The sequence below is a fragment of the Typopeltis vanoorti genome, chromosome 1 (genome assembly GCF_054136105.1).
Source record: "Typopeltis vanoorti isolate ZY-2024b chromosome 1, IOZ_Tvanoo_1.0, whole genome shotgun sequence".
Classification (NCBI taxonomy): Eukaryota; Metazoa; Arthropoda; class Arachnida; order Uropygi; family Thelyphonidae; genus Typopeltis; species Typopeltis vanoorti.
The window spans coordinates 71547423-71567598 of NC_143549.1; the positions used below are offsets into that span (position 1 = coordinate 71547423).

General features: G+C 33.7%; 1 protein-coding gene across 1 annotated transcript in view; it reads right to left on the reverse strand.

Annotated features, from left to right (window-relative positions):
- LOC150110080 (uncharacterized) overlaps positions 1-20176 on the reverse strand; it is a 143474-nt gene that overhangs the window by 36165 nt on the left and 87133 nt on the right. The window contains exon 7 of the mRNA XM_090407740.1: positions 7373-7566. Within this exon, the coding sequence (XP_090263866.1) occupies positions 7373-7566 (194 nt within the window). The remainder of the gene's footprint in view (positions 1-7372; positions 7567-20176) is intronic.

Here is a 20176-nt window from a genome sequence, read left to right on the forward strand (position 1 = left end):
GATGTGGGATGAACAAGATGTGTGACAGAAATTTATGGGAATGAAAAAGGAAAGAGGGAAAAATGAAAGTTAGGAGTACAGGGGGGGGGGCAAGGGTGTTAGAGAGAGAGAGAGATGACAGAAAGGTGGATGATAAATGAGAGAACAAGGGTTCCTCTTGTTGTCAGTATCAAAAGAGAGTGATGAATGGAGATTCAACAAGTCATAGAGAAGACTAGAAGTACAGTTATTACAGAAGTGCTTGCATGGAGGAACTAGAGAGAGTGGGACTATGGCAATAAAGCAAGGTGAGAAGGTGGATGAGATGAGAGTGAGGGTTGGTATAAATAATCTGAGAGGTAACATGAATCAGGTGACAAGTGATTTGAGGTTAATGTTAGAAATTATGCAGCAGAAAAGTGCGAGAAGGAAGATACTCTGCATAGTGCCCAGATGTGACAATGCAGAAATGAAAAGGAAAGCTGCAATAATAAATAACATGACAGTGAGAATATGCTAAAAGAAGGATATGGATGCCTGGTAGATAGAAGACAAAGTGGTTACATGATTGAGACAGTCTAAGTGTTTACAGGTCTGATACTGGGGAGATTTTTCATAAAGACAAAAAAGAGAAAAGAACAAGGAGCCATCTCTAGTAGTTGCAAAATAAGGTGGTGAGTAAGAGATGAGAAGTGGCTTTTTTTTAAGCATAGAAGGTGGTTGGACCATGGAATAAATTAGCTGACAGGATCAACATACAGACAGTGAATGGGTTTAAGGAGTGATATGATAGACTTTGTGCTATCTAAGATGGACCTCCAGCAAATAAGTCTTTGAACTCAATAGAGATGTTGTGTAATAATCATAATAAGATAAGTGGATATTAAATCCAACATTATTTCAAAGTCGAATAGAGAAACTATAAAAGTTTCGGCGAAGTTTGACCAGAGAGCTTATGGGAATACACTCACTGCCATACTATGAGTTGTCCCAGCCAAATGACAGGAAGCACGATCGCTAGGAAGTGTCCATATATTCGCCTCCTATTGTTTGTTTGATAAGGTTTCACTAGCCTGACAGCTGTTTCAAACTCATTCGTTTAATCAAAACCTAAGAGAGCAAAAACTCTCAGTACTAAGGAACTTGAAGCATGGGAGAGATGTCTTTTCCGTAAGCGAACTCTCGGTTGGTGCGTAACCTATTCACCAAAGTATTTACTGAAATAAAGAGCCAAAAGGTTTCACTTCAAAAGTACGTAACCTATTCACGCTCCGACTGAGAGTTCGCATACGGAAAATACATCTCTCCCACACTTCAAGTTCCTTAGTACTGAGAGGTTTAGCTCTCTTAGGTTTCTGCCTAGTCTCCAACGAAAACCTATGAGTTTGAAACAGCTGTCAGGCTAGTGAAATCTTATCAAACAAACAACAGGAGGTGAATATACAGATGCTTACTAGCGATCGTGCTTCCTATCGTTTGGCTGGGGCAACTCGTAGAATGGCAGTGAGTGTATTCCTGTAAGCTCTTTGGTCAAACTTTGCCAAAACTTTTATAGTTTTTAACTATATTCAGCATGAAACTTTTATAGTTTCTGTATTCGGCTTTGAAATAATGTTGGATTTAATATCCACTTAAATTTATATAATTTTGCACTGCCAAAGTGAAGCCTTTGGGCTCTTTATTTCAGTAAATAATAATAAGAGATTGCAGTTATATGTTCAGATGTGATGCTTTAAATGGTTTTATAGCAAAAAAAAAAAAAAAAAAAAATGAATAACACAGAAAATAAGATTACTAGTTACATAAAGTTACAACAGTATCATATTATACAAATAGTCTTTTACAGTAACAGTAATTAAATTCTCTTATTTACAACATGCTTAGTTTCTGCATCTACTGCTTTATTCTGCAGTTAAAATCAATAAATTTTGAAATTAGATCAAGTTATCTAATTTGTTTTGATTTAATTAAAGTATGTAAAAAATACCAAATAAGATTCACTTTACCAAATTCTAGTAAAAAATGCTAATAGCTTATTACCCTGTTTCTTTCATTTAAATTTAACAAAAAAGCAAAAATAGTCTGAAATATTTGACAAAATAACACAAAAGTGAATCAAATGCAACTGTTAGCATGCCTTACTTATTAATGCCATTATATGTACAGAAATCATTTGGTCTTGTTGTTTATAAGCTATGAAATAATGCTGCAGTATTTCTTCTGCCATGACTATCGTTTCATTCTTTATCATTTGTGAAGATGAGAGATGTACCTATCTATTGCCACTTGTAAAAAAAAACAGAAGCTGATTAAATTGTAGAATGGAAGTTGATTGCATTTTTTTTGCTGATTTTAAGGATATGCAGTGTATATATCCATATCTTCTTGTAAAATAGAAGAGATGCATTAGATAACATGATATAGTTGAACTTTTAAATTTTTTTATAATTTTCTGGATGGTCTGGTTACATGAGCACATTTGCTTAAGGGTTATTGATTTTGGTGTACTGGCTATTGTTCTGGTAAGTCTGTATGTTATGATGGTTCCATTTCATTTACGTTACTTTACAATAAATACTATTACTGCTGCTTTCTATATTGCTATATCATATTTAATAGAATGAAATGAAGAGTAGTAATTTATTAACATTCTGCTAAAAGTCAGTAAAGTGATTCTTAAACTTCTCATACCTCACTTAGTTTCTAAATCATTTTCTTTATTTTTTGGTCAGTTTGAATTCTTATATATAAACTGTCAGCTCAAACACCATGACTAGCTCCAAATTACAAATTCACACTGTTTAAAACAATAGCAATAACAGATAATATTCAAAATACAGTTAACTTCATAGGCAACAATTAAGATTTTAATTCACAAGGTACAATTCATATGGTAACAACAGTATAAGCAGTAAAATAAACATTATAATTATAATCCATAACAGTAACAAACACACATATATATGCTAACAATAAATAACAAAGTTAATTGCTTTCATATATTCAAATGATCCAGCTATCAACACACCAAAATACATTATAATAACAGAACCACAATTTACAATTTAATGCAAAATCAATATAGTTCTCCAGAATAAAATGGCAATTAAAATTAACAAAGTCAACAATGCATTAGTTAAAAAAAAAAGGGAGGGGGTTGTAGAGCAATTTTAAATATGTCTTTTCAAAACAATATACAGAAATAAATGTGCAATGTATACTAATGGAAAATCCAATAACCATACCATCTCATACTAACACTAAGAATACCATAGTGATCACTCAGTTATCTGATATATGGCTAATTCATGGCACAACTGATTATGTTGTGCCATGAATCAACTGACATGCTAACTTATTCAATGACTGGTTAACCAAAGGTTTTCTTATTTGAAGGTTGGATAGCAATTCAGAAATCCCCGTATTATAATTTAATATCTAATCAATTCATAGAAACCACTATATTATTAGCATCATCTCATGATACTTAAAATCAGAAATACAAAACAAACTATAAAACAGACAAGAAAATAGAAAACATTAACTACATTCTCGTGGCATTTTGGCTATTTAGGAACAATTTTTTAATCAAGATGGTAAATGAAATATGGAAATAGATATATAATAAAAAAATATGGAATAAGAGAAATGAAAAACCAAACTAGCAGCATACAAAATGAAATCATTTTAAAATAGGGATCAGAGAGGTGGGTTACAAATAAAACAGTTGATCAAAAAATGGATACTGCAAAAATGAGAGTTTTGAGGAAAATTAGAGAACAAACAGATAGCATCAAGCAGAACCATATTATCTCTCTATGTTCACTGGGCATCTACAGATGCCATATGGTTACTCCAGGCCATGCCATGTAGTCCTGTTGTTTGCTTTTCTGGCAGCCCCAACTCTCTGAAGATCAGTCACTCCACACACACACACACACACACACACACACACACACACACACACACACACACACACACACACACACACACACACACACGCACGCACGCACGCACACCATCCATTCATTTGATTGGTGGTTTACCCCTGCCTCTTTTTCCAGGAACTTTACCTTCTATTACTGTTCTGAGAAGTCCCCCTTCCACCCTTTCTATGTGTCCAAAATATTTTAATTTTCTTCTGTCAATATCCTTAAGGAGCCTTAAAGTTCTACTGATCTTTTCTAACACCCATTCATTTGTATGCCTTTCAATATATGATATCCTCAGCAGCCTTCTATAACACCACATCTCAAAAGCAGATATCTGTTTCTTGTCTGACTTCTTTAGGTTCCATGTCTCACACCTATAAGTCGCTGTTGGAAAAAACAACTGCATCCAAAATCCTCAACTTTATTCCCATGGAGATAGATCTATCCTTCCAGATTTTAGAGAGGTCTCTGACTGTTGTTTTAGCCATTCCTAACCTTTTTCTGACATCTTCTGAACAGCAATTCTTCACATTAATAATGGATCACAGGTACTCAAACTTGCTGACTTCCTCAATTCTTTCCTCCATTAAGGTACACTTGTTTCTCAAGAGCTTCTCTGTTTGTATTTCCTTTGAAAACCATAATCTTTGTCTTGCTAGGATTGAGTTGAAGTCTTCTGTTATTAAACAGAGGACAGATGATAAAACAAAATACAGGTGGCTGATATTTAAGGAATGCTTTAGAAGATCCTAATACAAGGGCTGATCAAAACAGAAATTTGACAGAGAACAAACAATATTGAAAAAAAATTAATTAGAAACTAGCTATGAAAGAGTATCAGACTGAATTATCAAGTATACCCCTTGACAGCGTATACACCAGAAAATGATTAAAATTTACTAGTATCAAAATTTCCTGAGAAAAGTCTCACTATGGTACCAATCTATACTAAGTAAGCTAAAACTATGAAAAGATCAAAGTTGAAAATTTGATTATATTTGTTTATATTTAGAACTAACAATATGACTCAATATTTAATATCACAGTTTGGGGCAACAATTTCTTTCATCCATACTGTGTACACCATATACTAGTAAGAAAATACAGTGTGTATGTCACTATTTTTAACTGCCCTTTTTTTTTATTTTAAATGGGAGTACCTGCCTCTGTAGCCCTGTGGGAAAGGCATTTGCTTCCATAGCACTAGACTGCCAGAAGAAAGACCATTATAAGTATGTTTCTGATTAGAGGAATTTTTTCTAGGTCTTTTTCAGCTACTGCCCAAGTTAGCTGATCTTTGCCACAGGCAAGCAGATTTTTTTCATTTCCTCCTTGGGTTTTTAAATCTGCAACTCGAAAATCATGACTGTAAAACTTGCAATATTTCGTAAAGTAATATATAGTGTTAGGGATCACAAGATGGTGGCAGTTTGCTGTCCTATCTTTCCCAGATGCCTATGAAATCTCTGATAGAATTTGGCCATCAGTGATGGCTATGGATGGAGACAGGCTGCCCACACTGATTTTCTTCTGCAGGACATTTTGAAATTGTAAGGTGTGAATTTATGATTTTTTGAACCAATAAAATCCAACGGTTCTTTATATGCTTTTAGTTATTTCCCATTTTCTCCTTAGATTCTACATTTTTCGTAATTAATCTATTTTAAAAAATGCAGACTTCATCTCATTTTGTCTTTTAAACTCTTCTTTATTTCTCCCCCCCCCACCTCTGATCTACTATTGCTAAGCCCATTTACAACTTTTTTTTTTTTGGTTTACACAATATAAATATAAAGAATATATATATATATATATGTTTATTTATATTATTGACTCTGAGTTAATCAAAGCACATTTAGTTGTTATCAGTTAAGTTTGTTATTCCCCCCCCATTTTTAGGGAGCTAATAAAAATCTATAAATTAAGTATTATAACTACATACAGTAGACCTCATTTATGAGATGCTGAATGTTTTCCCCCATCTTTCATTGCTAGTATAAATTTTCCATTATGACTGACATCCTGAATGAACTGAGAATAAAACATTTAACTAGCATTACTGATTTCTAATTATTAAATTAATATGATTTTTATCTAATAAATAAGTTTATCATACATAATACTGTATACATATATTTTATTTTTTTAAAAAAAGATCATCAATGTGTTTGATCACTCAGAAGTGTGGAGGGTAATTAGTCTACAGCCTGTGGTTGCAGTATGTGGTCGAGATAGCAAATTGGTTGACACTAGAAGTCTCTAGTGAAGATGTAAACAAATTACTGAATATGCAGGAAAAGGAACCTAACATTAAGGAACTTAATGAAATGGCACCATCCAAAGAAGAAGAAATTGAAGAACCTAATCCTGTTTCTACCTTCATATTACGAAGACTTACCAGACACTCTAGTCTAAAAAATTTGGAAACTAATAATCCAAATTCCGAATGGAGTTTAATGGAGCCATAAGTAGAAATGCCATGTCATGCTACAAGGAAATTTACTGAAAAAATAAAAAAGACTGAACTCTCAATGTCAGAGGATGTATTTCTATATATAAATAGCAAACTATATCATATTATTTGATTATATAGAGAATATATCATATTAATATATCAGAGAATATAGAGAATATATCATATTACGCAACACTCTGGATTAAAGATAGACTAACAGTTTCACTGTTTTTATGAACAAGATGTTTTTGTAACCAAATCCTGAAGAAGCTGCTGCTGTTCTTGATATCAAAGAACCACTGATCTAATAAAAACTACAATTTTTGATGTGAACAATAACAAGCAGACATATTTTGCACCTAGCTTCAGCACACCAGATTCAAAGCTTGCTCTGTGTATAGATAGTATACACAAAGTAACACCCAAAAAGAGAATAGGAGATTCACCAGAAACGTGGGTAGTCTTAATAGAAATGCTATTTGATGCAGTTAGTAACAGAACTGTCAAGCAATATCTCATGAGAATAAAGTTATTCTGAGCCTGCAATTTTTCAAATCTGCCAGAAATTTTATTCTTTTTAATTATTTTATAATTAAAAAGAACTTTTTATAAATTCAAAATTACAAGAAACTGTCCATCAAGGTAAGCACATAAGTAACAGTGATAAAAAGAAATGATACTAATTTATAACAATTTCAAGATATTTTCAGGTTATTACTGTTTCCAAATATCAAAATTGAAAGTGACAAGAAATAGCTCGGGGTGGAAGTAATTAAAGCAAGAGGACTGAATTTTTGTAGATGCTAATGAAACAAAAGAGGTACAAAACAGACAATATTTGAGAAACAGCAGAGTTTGAAATGGCAGTTTTCATGATTACAATCCATGAAAAGGTGTTTTTCATTAAAATAAAGTATTATATATATGACAATTATCCATTATATAATAAAAAAATAAATCAAATGTCACGTGAAATCTAGAGAAGAGTGCAACAACCAGTATTTACCACTTGTGGAACAGGAGGCAAAACTTCTGCTGGGGGCTCTGTGTAGTAACCATTCAGATAAAGTCTTACGACCTGGATCCAGAATTCTGATCTGTTAGGGTTATTGTAAGTAAAACTTGCTTCAACACCTTGCCAAGCTTCCATTCCAGTGAATAATCTCATAGCTACTGTTTCAGCACTCAAAACACTTGCATCTGCAAAAGTATATTCTTTAAAAATGTGATCTACATTAGTGACATATTATTATTATCATCATCTTCAGACATCAATGGAGTCAGAGACTCATTGTGGTGAGGACCCTCTGTCACAAAAATACAGCTCATCATACCATGTCTTAAATACATTCACATTCTCTGTGGTCACCACACTCTCAGACAATGCATTCCAATCATTCACCACTCTCTCCACATAAAAAAACTGCATCTCTGTAGCTTCCAGTTATGATACCACGTGTTTTATGATAAATAATGATTTTAATAAAAATAAACAAATGTAACCCTGCAAGTTTCATAAGTCGCCGTACTTACATTATCAGGGATATTAAAGTTGTAAAAAAAAAAAAAAAAAGAGACTAGAAAGAATTAATTACTACTGGAACAATGCTAGTGGGTTATTGCTATCACATTCTGTAGTATTATCATCCATGTCATATCCTAGATCCACAGCAGTCATATTTTTAATGAAAGCAGACAAAACCTAGTGGGATTAAGTTTTGATTTTTATTACATTGCATGGTAGCATTTGTAAGGCTTCCTTGAAAATTCTTGAAAAAAAAATTATGATCAATATAAGGCATTTTTGTTTTTTTGCCAAACCTGATTTATGCTATCTTCTTTTTTTGACATCTCTTACATGTTCAGTCATTCGAATTCTCCTGATCTTCCTGCCTGGATTACACTGGACTACATAACAAATGCCACAAGAGCAATGAATCTCATATACCTGTTTTTTTTCATGGGATGATGGGGAAGTTTTTTTTTTTTTGACATAAGAATCTAGGGATTTTATGCACAGAGCAACTTTCCTACTTTGTAATTCTTGATGTAAGCTGGTGTGATTACATTCTTAAAATCTTGTTTAAGTAAAGATTCTTAATACAGAGGTGTATTAAGAATTTGGTTGATTACTTGGGTTCATAACCAATGAGGGTGAGATTATGGCTCAGGTAGTGCAGTTATTCATTCCTGTTAATTGACATACTGGACATATTGCAAGCCCTATCTTGTAATGTTTTTTAATCATGACCAGGGGTGGCCACAACGTGGCTCACGTCATGCGGCTCTTCAGGAAAATCTACCAGGAAAAAATAAACAAAATGAGAAGAGGAGACAAACAAAAAAAAAAAGGAACAAAAAAAAAAAAAAGTGTTAATAAAAATTACTGCAATAAAAAAGTTTAATTCGAAACACATTAAATGAAGTTTAATGAGTTTCGAATTAGTCAAAGCAGTTCTTAAAAGCTCATTACAACTTTGCCATGTGCACGCTCACTTACTCCCGTACCATCGCATCGGTTAAAGGTTGTGGATCTTCTAAATCTTACCAGAATTATTTTGGCTCCAAAAGGATACGTACCACCCCTGATCATGACTATCTTTTTCTTTTTTTTTTGTTTATTTTGACAAGGATATCAAGGAACAGTAATATTTCCTAATCTTCCAGTTCAAGAGCGAATTTTATAATGGGATGCAACTTGTTCAGATAGTCTTTGAAATGAATTAAGTCATCCATTGTTCCCAACCAAATAATAAAATTATCATCAGTGTACTGTAACCAAGTATTTGGTTTCTTGTGATGGTTTTTAATAACATTCGTTTCAAATATTTTCCATAAATAAGTTGCCAAGGCTGGAGATGGGGGAGGGAACCTATGGCAAGTCCTTTCTATTTCCAGTATATATACTGAAATATGAAAAAAGTGTTTTCTATACAGTGTTTGAATAGTCTTACTGTGTGTGTGGTGGGAAAAGGTTTACAAGCAGATCCACTGTCATCTCTAGGTACACTGGTGAAAAGACTAACATCTAAACTTGCTAAGATGTCAGAAGGCTCTATATTTAAATCCTTTACCTATTCAATAAAATTTAATCTTCTTCACATATGATTCTGTCTTTCGTATGTGTGGAGCTACCAGGTTCGAAAGATACTCTGGCAAGTTTGAGATCAGGGAATCTCTCCTATCTACAATTGGTCTGTAATGGAATATTTTTTTGTTTATTTTTGGTGCTCCATAAAGTCTTGGGACTAATGGATGTTTAGATAATAAAGACATTTTAATTCTAGCTAATTAAGCATACTTTTTGATCAAGTCATTAGTTTTATTATTTGTATGCCATGTGGGAACCTAGTCTAAGGATAAGTAGATGTTAGAATCTTCTAATAGGATGTTCATTTTTCTTATGTATTCATCTGCATTCATAACCACTTGTTCTATTTCCTTTATTTGCCCTAACTATTACCATGTTTTTCTCTCGTAATTGTTTAAGAGCCGTTGACTCCAACTTTGATATGTTTCCAGCTTAGTGTTTTAGTTTTGAGTATTAGAGCTGAAGTCTGAATGCAGATGAGGTCTGCAGAGTTTCTTGGAAGACTGCTGCAGACCTAGGATACAACATGCACAATACTACAGAGCATGATAGCGATTGTTCCAACATGTATATAGTAATTAATTTAATGTTTTTATTCGGGTTACTTAATTGTATGCACTAACTGTGAAGTTCTGATAACATCTAATATATGTAATTAATTGTTTCTAGTCTTTTTTTTTTTTGCACAACTTTTGCAACTACACAACAATGTAAGTCTAATGACTTACAAAACTTGTAGGGTGATATTTGTTTATTTTTATTAAATTCATTATTTATCATAAAACATGTCAATACCAGAAGCAGGCTTGATTACATAACTTTCTGTCACTAAGTGACAGAAAGTTATGTAATCAAGCCTGCTTCTCACTCCTTTGCTCACATGCTCCTTATAGTTTTCAGGGATGACCTCTTGTTCTTCCCTACCTCTCACCATTCTGTGAAACACTTCAACATTAATCTGATAAAAACCCCTTACCGAAACTTATATCTCTCTATCATAATTCCCCTCCTCCATGCACACTTTCTATCCACTAGACAAATTTTTGTTTGTCTAGCACGGTGGTCTCCAAACTTTTTGCCATGAGGGCCACATTGGGTACTTCAGCACTGTTCAGTGGGCTGTAGTAAAAAAAAAACCTCTAGAACTAGATATATGAGTTTTATTAAAAGCAGATAAAAACTGATTACAGAGTATGTGAGATTAAATTATCAAACATTAATGACAACAAACCCTATCAGCAAATTCTCATGTTTTTATCACAAATTATAATAAAACCATTAATGTGAATGATGTAACTGTGTTTGTGTTTTTAAAATCTTATTAAACTCAGGTTCAAATTTTGAAGTGCTAATTATAAGTAGCGATTTCAAATGTTCATCAGATAAATTTGCCCTGTATTTTGACTCAATATATTTCATTCGGGAAAAAGTTTGCTCACAAAGATATGTTATCCCAAAAATAGAGATAAATTTACAAGCAAATTTCTTCAAATTTGCTTAAAATTCAAATTTTTTTTCTTAGTTAGTCCATTTTAATAGACTTTTTACAGTCAGGAAGCCTAACTTGGTTTATAGTTACTTTTTGCTATTCGGGAATATATTTTGAACTCATTTTTTAATTAATTAATTAATGCATTTGAAATCTATCAACATCCTGTTTTTTTTTTTTTTTTTTTTTTTTTTGCGGATTCTTATTGAAAAATTAGTCCAATTGGCGGGCCGGATAAAATCACATCGCAGGTCATAGTTTGGAGACCCCTGGTCTAGTGGATAAAATTATTTTTTCAATACTCAATATTCTAGCCACCAGAAACCACCTTAGTCAATTACCTCTGGACCCTTTCCAATATCTATTTATCTGTTTGAAAACCAAGTGACCAAATGCATAGCAATCTATATGTGCCTAATCAAGGCCATACAATGATACCATAATCTTGTTAATTCTACAAGTCAGTGACCTCTGCATTCATTGCCAGAATTGTGCTTTCCTCACAATTTTAACAATGTGTCCTCTACATTTGAGGTCCCTGCCCACCATCACTCCCAGATCCTTATTACCTCTACCACCTTCAATATACCCCCCCCACACACACACACAATTATATGTTGTATATCTTTGCTTTCCAAATTTTAAAACCTTACACTTTGCAATATTGAACTGGTAATCCCACACAAATGTCCATTCGCTCAGTCTATTAAAGTCCTCTTATAAGGTCACAACATCTGCAAATATATTAAGTATATTAAGTAATTAAGTAATATATTAAGTAATTAGGTTCTTCCCAACTTTACTCTTCCTTCTCTTCAATATACAACTTGCTGATACCTAGCAGACAGCCAATCTCTAATCCAACACACTAATTTATTATCCAACCTCATCAGTTCCAGTTTAACTATCAATTTATCATGTGCAATATATACTTCACTACACATTCTACTGCCAGCCTGGTTGGCCGAGTGGTTAGCGTATCCGCTCTCCAGCCAAAAGGCTGTGGGTTCGAATCCCAGTGTGGGCATGGATGTTTGTGATTGTCTGTGAAAATACTAGTGGTGGATGCCGTTGGTGTAGATCAGCGATGGCGAACCTTTTTACCCAGGTGTGTCAAACATCTTTTTTTTTTTAAATATTGACGTTGCTGATGTGCCACTTGCATACATGCATTATAAATTTAACTACTTAATCATAGATGGTGACTTATACATATCATATTAGGCTATTTATTTAATAGGACATTGATATACAATCTATGAATTCATATTATACAATTAATTTAATAAACTGAAATTATTGAAATTAGTTTTTTCATCAGAATACCAATATTTTTCAACATCCAAAGTGTGTCACCTGAAACCCTCAAGTGTGTCAGTGCTGACACGCATGTCATAGGTTTTCCATCACTGGTGTAGATGATGCAGTTGGTGGATGAGGTTGAGTGGTGGAGACGGAGAGTTGTAGAGTAGGTGTCCTCCCTCGATGAGTCTTTGGACTCCCTGAAGGTGTCAAATAATAATAATATATCAAAAGCCTTTGTAAAATTTAAGTATACCACTGTGTATGCATCTCTCTCTTGTCCAATGCACCTGTCACTTTGTTGTAATTAAGTAAGCAAATTACTAAAACATGACCTTTCTTTCATGTTTCAGTAATTTGCTTACTTAATTACAAAGTGACAGGTGCATTGGACAAGAGAGAGATGCATACACAGTGGTATACTTAAATTTTACAAAGGCTTTTGATATATTATTATTATTTGACACCTTCAGGGAGTCCAAAGACTCATCGAGGGAGGACATCTACTCTACAACTCTCCGTCTCCACTACTCAACCTCATCCACCAACTGCATCATCTACACCAGTGATGGCGAACCTATGACATGTGTCAGCATAGACATCAAATCCATGGTATCGAAAGAGAATGACATTGTTGTCAATCCAATTCTTGATACTGGTTCTCACTAACTTCTCCATCACTTTAACCACAACACCTGACACACAGATTAGCCTATAATTCAAAGTTTAAATATTGTCATCTCCCTATATGAAGTGGTATAATTTTGTCTTCCTTCCACTCCTTTGGAACTTGGCGAATGCAAGACTCATATCAAACAAGCATGTCACATCAGATATCAATCCCTGGCATATTTCAAGAGGTGATATATCATCAAGTCCCACAGCCTTATTAACATCGAGTTTACCCAATTCCCCATAAAGTTCCTGCTCACTCACAGCCAGTCTCCCCTCTCCCTTTCCACTGCACTCCAACTCTGCATAATATTTTCACAAGGATGAAATACCTTTATGAACTTCTTATTTAATATCTCAACCTATATTCTCCACTGTGGTTATCCTTCCACTATTTTCACAAACCAATATCATCCTTCTGTAATTATTCTTTCTTCTGCTGGCTACATATAAAAAAACTGCCTAGTTTTTTTGTTTGTTTTTTTCATTAGCTTACTGCTGCTCATACTGCACTTTTGCTACCCTTACTAACTTAGTCAAACCCTTCTTGTCTGTTCTTTGTACTCCTCATGGAACTGATTACCACTCATCTTATGCTGCCTCGATAATACCTTCTTCCAGAGTACATGCTTAATCTCTTCATTCATCCATTTCACACTTACCTTCTGATCCCAGGAATACATTCAGGCATTGCATCTGCTAGATAGTTCTTAAAACAGCACCCAAGCAGCATTCATCTCGTTTAATTCCTCATTCCATGCTATAGTCCCAAGTAGTCTCAGAAGCTTTGCATAATAACCAGCCTTGTAGTTCCATATATATTCTTTCCTCACAACCAGGTATTCACTACTATCAGGTAATCACTTCATGGTCACTCTCACCAAAAGTGACCATGAAGTGATTTGATTGACACCTCATTTTATAATGACATCCTCTGATGAGACTGATTTATTGATTTGGGATTTATGGCAGAAGGAGAGCAAAGGTCATACTGTGTCAAGACACAGGTTACAGCAGTATATAGAGTGCCTCTGATGAGATGATCAAATAAGAAACCCTTGATCCTCGCATGCTCTGTTACATACTGCCTAAAGTAGTTGTCCCTCACAAACTCAAGAAATTCTTTATTTCCAGATGCTATTTTGTTATCCCTATCTATATTATCATAATTAAAATCATCCACAATGATCACCCTTTTCCTATTTGCTTATACATTTCATTGTCACTACCCATCACATTACCAGGTCTATAGCAACATCCAACCAAGTATTTTATTCTATTGACCTATTCATCTTCTATTTCACACCATACTGCCTCAAAACCACTGCCACTATTTCCCCCTTGCATGGGCACAATTTCTTTTCTATCATCCACAGCAATCTACTTCCCTTTCTGCCTTTTCTATCTTCATGAAAAACATCAAACCCTTCCATCTCTATTCCTGTCAGGAGGGTGTCCTCATTTAACCAAGTCTCACTTATTTCAACAATTTTTGGGGTGAAAGAACTCAATCACTGCAACAATTTCATTTCCCTTATTTCTGATACATCTAGCATTTGTATACAAACGTAACAGTTCATTTCTGGATCTATAATAAGTTTCACTGATAACTAGATGCGACTCTCTCTTCCTCCAGCTATTCCTCTTTCATTACCCCCCCCCCACCACACACATCCCAGGACATCAAATTCCTACTGGCCAATTTACACGTTCACTACTTCTTAAAGCATTGACTTTTCTCATTCTCTGTCTCCATGTTCACCCCCCATTTCCCTGTCTGTCTTGTATTCCTGTTCTCATTCCCCACACTTATGCTGCTTCCTTTTCCATTCATCTATTCTTAAATACTCCAAATTCCTTACTCTTCTGTTCTTCCGCATTGCTTCTTACTTGCTCAAATCGATTCTCCAAACTCATTACTCTTCCCTCGAGCAACAGACTCTCCAGATGACTCGCAAAAAAATCCCCATTCAAATGCAGTCTGTCATTTTTATACAGTTCCATTCAATGCACATTTTCACAAACTGCACTCCTTTCTCTTCACACATTTCTGCTAACATGCCACTCAATCTTTGCTCCCCCCCTCTCAACTCATCACTATCATACATGGGTAACACACTGACAACCTTTCACTTTTGTAATTACTATCACCGCTCTTTTTACTTGCTTTCTCCTTATATCTGATTCCTCACTATTCATTCTACCTCCTGGAAAACAAACCATGTGCATCCTCTTGTTGACCACACCACACCACAACCACTCATAAGTCATTCGTTACCTCTTTTATACCATAATCATTCATTTCAGTCTTCCTCATTCTTTAATGCATGTCTACAATTCTCTTCATTTCACTTTGCATATGTTTCATATCTTGCTTCACTTTTTCAATATCATTCGCTCTTGCTATCTTACCATCAATATATTATTAACATTATTATTATATATTAATAATATATTATTAATATATTTACTCATTTTTATAAAAATGCATTCATTTAAGTTCCATAAGACTATTATTAAAGGTGTCTGTACAACAATCACAAATGATTTATGCATTCATCTATTTTAACAAACTTATTGATAAATGAAAAAAATCTACACTGATTATTAGTATATATTAATAATATATGATTAAGTCCATGCACAAAGATTATCCCACATGCTGAATACATTATAAGTATTTAGCAAAGTTTAAATTAGTTTCCTATGACTGGATGTCTCAGAGGATTAGGTGACAAGGTGACAAGAGAAAAGCTATTCAAAACATTACAGTTGTAGTGTCAATGGGCCATATCAAGCAATACTTAGTCTTTATTTGAGTTGTAAGTCAGCAGTTAGAATTGAAAGAAGTACAGGAAGATGGTTTGATGTTAAATATGGGGTCAGACAAGGATGTACATTATCCCCTTTGTTATTCATTATATGGATCACATTATGAAGAAAAGTGGTATTAAACCTGATATCAAAATTGGAGAGGTTAATCGCAGTTCTTTACTTTATGCGATGTTATACTCCTAAATAAATTCAGTACAAGTCTACAGGATTTTCTGACTAAATGGAATAACTGTAATAAATTTGGCATGAAAATATGCAATAAAAATAGAAATATAATGAAAATAGGAAGAAACCTATTTTCACTGTTCAGGTTGCAGTTGAAAACATCAACTGCAACCTGAACAGTGAACCTATAGAAGTAAAACATTTATTTATTAAACAGTTATTTTTTAGCGAAAATGGTAAATTAAATATGAAAATAGACAACAGAAGTAGCAAAGATGATAATATAGTAGGAAGTCAGATGAATAAATGTGGAATAAGAGACAAATCAATCAAAATACTAAACTGCATAAAAAACAATGTTCAAAGCAATTTTAATTTATAGCTCTGAGAGCTAGGTTAGAAACAAAACAGTTGATCAAAGACTGAAGACCATAGATATGAGAGTTCTCAGAAAGATTAAAGAAGTGAGCAGATGGCATTAATGACAATATTGTATTAAAAATAGCAATATTAGGGAAAGAATCTGACAATGGTAGCATTCAGGATTATGTTAGTAGAGCTAATCTCAGGTGGTATGACCACTTAAACAGAATGGGTGAGGAAAGGTTAGCAAAACAAGTGTTCTTTACCAGAATGGCAGGATAAAGACAAAGAGGAAGACCAAGATGTAGGTGGATTGATACAGTAAAAAGTGCTGTAGAAGAGAGAGAGAGAGAGAGAGAAATATAAGATCTGATAATATTGGAGTCTTTTCAAATAACAGATTAATTTGGAGGGAAGTTGTTAAAAGGAAGTTGATGTAACTTTTTCATGTAGTACTATCATAATATCATGTATACCCCTTACCCCCATAAGGTTACATGCCAAGAATTTGATTATGATGATTTGTGATACTTCTGGCATACATAAACAAATGCAGTAACCCATTCTTGGATTTATAACCAGTCCTACCCATTCAATTCCTCAGTAGTAATCTCTGTACCTTATCTTGGTCTCTCCTTTTTTCAACTTCTGTATTTTTCTTCAGACCAACTACTCCCCTTTGCATCCTATTCTTAGGTTGCCAACCATCCTTTTAATAGTTTTTCCTATATCTACTTTGAATATCTCTCTCTCTATCTACCCTAACTTTCCCTAATTCCCTATTCCATCTTGCACTCATACTGTCATTCTCATCTCTCGCACCTCTGCTAATCTCACACTACTCTTCTCTCCTCTCCTTATCCATCGAGTACTTCCTCAGATTTCTTATTCAACTCTTTCTTCCAGTAGCAGTCTCTCCAACTGACTGACATCAAATCCATTCAGATTTAATCCAGCATGCTTATGCAACTTTATCCACTCCTCAAAATCATCCTACACATTCACAGTGTGAATGTGTAGGATGATTTCACTTTCTTCAATGATCTCTGTCCTCATGGTCTATCCTTATCTTTACTATCCTCATGCTCAACCTCTGTTGAATTCATTCATTCCTATGACTATTTCCCTTGCCTTATTTACTCCTCATATACAAAACATCAATTACTCTGCTTGTTCTTGCTCATAGAAAACAATTCCTTTGCTTTCTCACATTCACCACATCTCTAATAATGAAATCCTTTTATATTCACCCTTCATTTTATATTCACTTGTCTAATTCCATGCTGCATCTCATTTTTCATCTTTACCAACTCAATTTTCAAATCTTTCATCATCTGATAAGCTGCATTTACTCCACATGCACTCTCTTGCTTGATGTCAATATTTGCATGTCTTCCCATTAACTTCACTCTTTTTTACCATCAATCATACTCTTTTACTGGCACTCAGTATCTTGCTTACCCTTATGCTATCACTTGCAACCTTATGCTCCTTGCCGTGTTCTAACCTTCATTTAATATTATTTATGATTCCGAGCGGTTAGCCTAGTGGCTGTGCACTTCGCAACCATATGCCTGGGGAAGGAGTGTCCTAGGTTCAATTCCTGTTGGTGATGTGAGGAGCTGAAGGATCTTCCTCAGCCATAGTCAAGTTAGCCGGTCTTGGGCATGGACAGTAGGTGTTAAATTGTGAATGAAGCTATGTTATGTAATTTATTTTTTTTTCATTCACATTTAACATTGCTTATTAAATATTAATCATGGTTTATATAAAATTGTTTATTATTCCTTAAATAAGAATTACTAATTAAATATTTATTTAAAAACCTGACCTATTATTAGTTTATAAAATAATAATATGTTTAGAATTTTGTATAACTAAAAATATATGGTGTAACATAAAGTGTTATTTTATATTTAACTGTATACGTAATCGAAAGGTTGATGAAGTAGCTTAAATATTATGTTGTTCTTATTTGTAAAATATTTAATGTTATGTAATCAAAAATGTAGTAGTAACAGAACATACATTACATTAGCGAAATGTTTACGTTTAGTCTGTTGTCATGGACACGCACGCGTAAACAACCACGAGTGGAGAAGAACGTGGCGTTCGAACGTAAGGTGGGAGTGAAGGTCATAGATAAAAGAGAAAGTAATAAGGAAGGTCATAGATAAGATAGAGAGGAAGAGAAGAATTATTATTAAGGAGTGAGGAGAGAGTTTTGCGGAACCAAGATTATAAAATCCTCAGGGCAGAAATTTATGAGTATAGTGTTCGGAAGTGAACCTATAAGTAGTGAAACATAAAGTTTAATGTTATAAGCGAAGTCAGCTGTTGTTATGAAGAAAGGTTGATGCCGTAATCAGATAAAAAGGAAACTGGACAGTCAATGCGAAAATTCTGATTAGTTCCAGTTAATCTGGATTACGATTTAATTCTATGTTGCCCTAGGAAGGAGTCATATTGATTACTTGGAGAAAAGTGAACAAGAAAAAATATCAGTACCTAATTACTGTTGTTTGGAATAGTGAAGTGCGACTAACACTAGTACAGTTTAAACTGTGGAGAATTTTTATTATGTGTGTTCCGCTAACGTTAATTAAGTTAATTCATAAGTGCTCTCTCAATAATTTGATGTGTTGAAGAATTTGTTTGGTAAGAGTAGTTGTATAAGTTTTTCTATTCTAGCATTAACTGTAATATATCTCCGATGCTCAAGGTCCGGAATATAATTGCTTGGAATATTGCTTACGTAGTTTATTGCCTGCTGTGAATATAAACATTGAGCTGATAGATTTGTGAAGACTGATTAATTGTGAAGTTGTTATGTTAACCTGAGATAAGAAGATTTGTGTTTTTGAGACTGTGAATTGTAAATGGAAGTTAGAACATTGATTTAGCATGAGTGACCTAAGAAGTTGTATTAAGTTAATTGTATAGTTCCATTTTAAAATAGAGTTCTTGTATTTGTTAACCATATCATATATTAAATGTTTTATTTTGTTAATCTAAAAGTTGTGTTTGCCTGAATTCCTTTTATTGCACCGTTCATAAATATTCGAATCTTGCGGGAATCCTAAGTAAAAATGATAATAAATAATTCGGCCTAATGAGATGACTGCTAACCTAATTTAGAATTGATCCTACTATTTATATAGACTAATCTAAGAATAGGGTGGCGCAGTATAAATATAAATTTCCCTACTTTTGGATCGGTGATCACTTCGTAATTAGTTATTTTATTCATAAAAGTGACTTGAACTAGATGGTAATTAGAACACGACAGAAAAAAGTCGTCACGACAAATGGCGCAGTTGGCAGGATGTGATTTAATCGATAGGAATTAAATTTAACAACTATAAATTAAGAGATTGAATTTAGTTTTAGTGATAACAATCAAAGAAGTGCTCCCTGAAATTTTAGAAAGTGAAATTAAATAAATCACAGTGAACTGGTTATAATTTGGACTCAGGCAAAGATAAAAGTTTATTTTAAAGTAGAAAGATTGTATTAATTGAGATAGTAATTTATTAATCACTATGGCTGTCACATCAAGCTCTGAAATGAATGACAGTGAATTCTTTCGTACGGTAAACCCGCAACAGGTTTTTCCCCAGTATTCAGGTGAAGAATCAGATGATGTACTATTTTTCTTTACCTATGTTGAAAAACTTAGAGAAATTGCAGGTTGGACTGATTTTCAATTGCTAGTTCTGATTAGAAGTAAATTGGTAGGTAAAGCAAAAACATTTTTGCATTCTTCTCCAATACTTCGAGAAACTTTTGAGTATTCCAAATTTAAAGACACCTTATTGTCTCAATTTTGTAAACTTAGAAGTGTAGGTCCTAACTTGTGGAAATTGCAGAAAATTGTTCAAAAGGATAAAGAG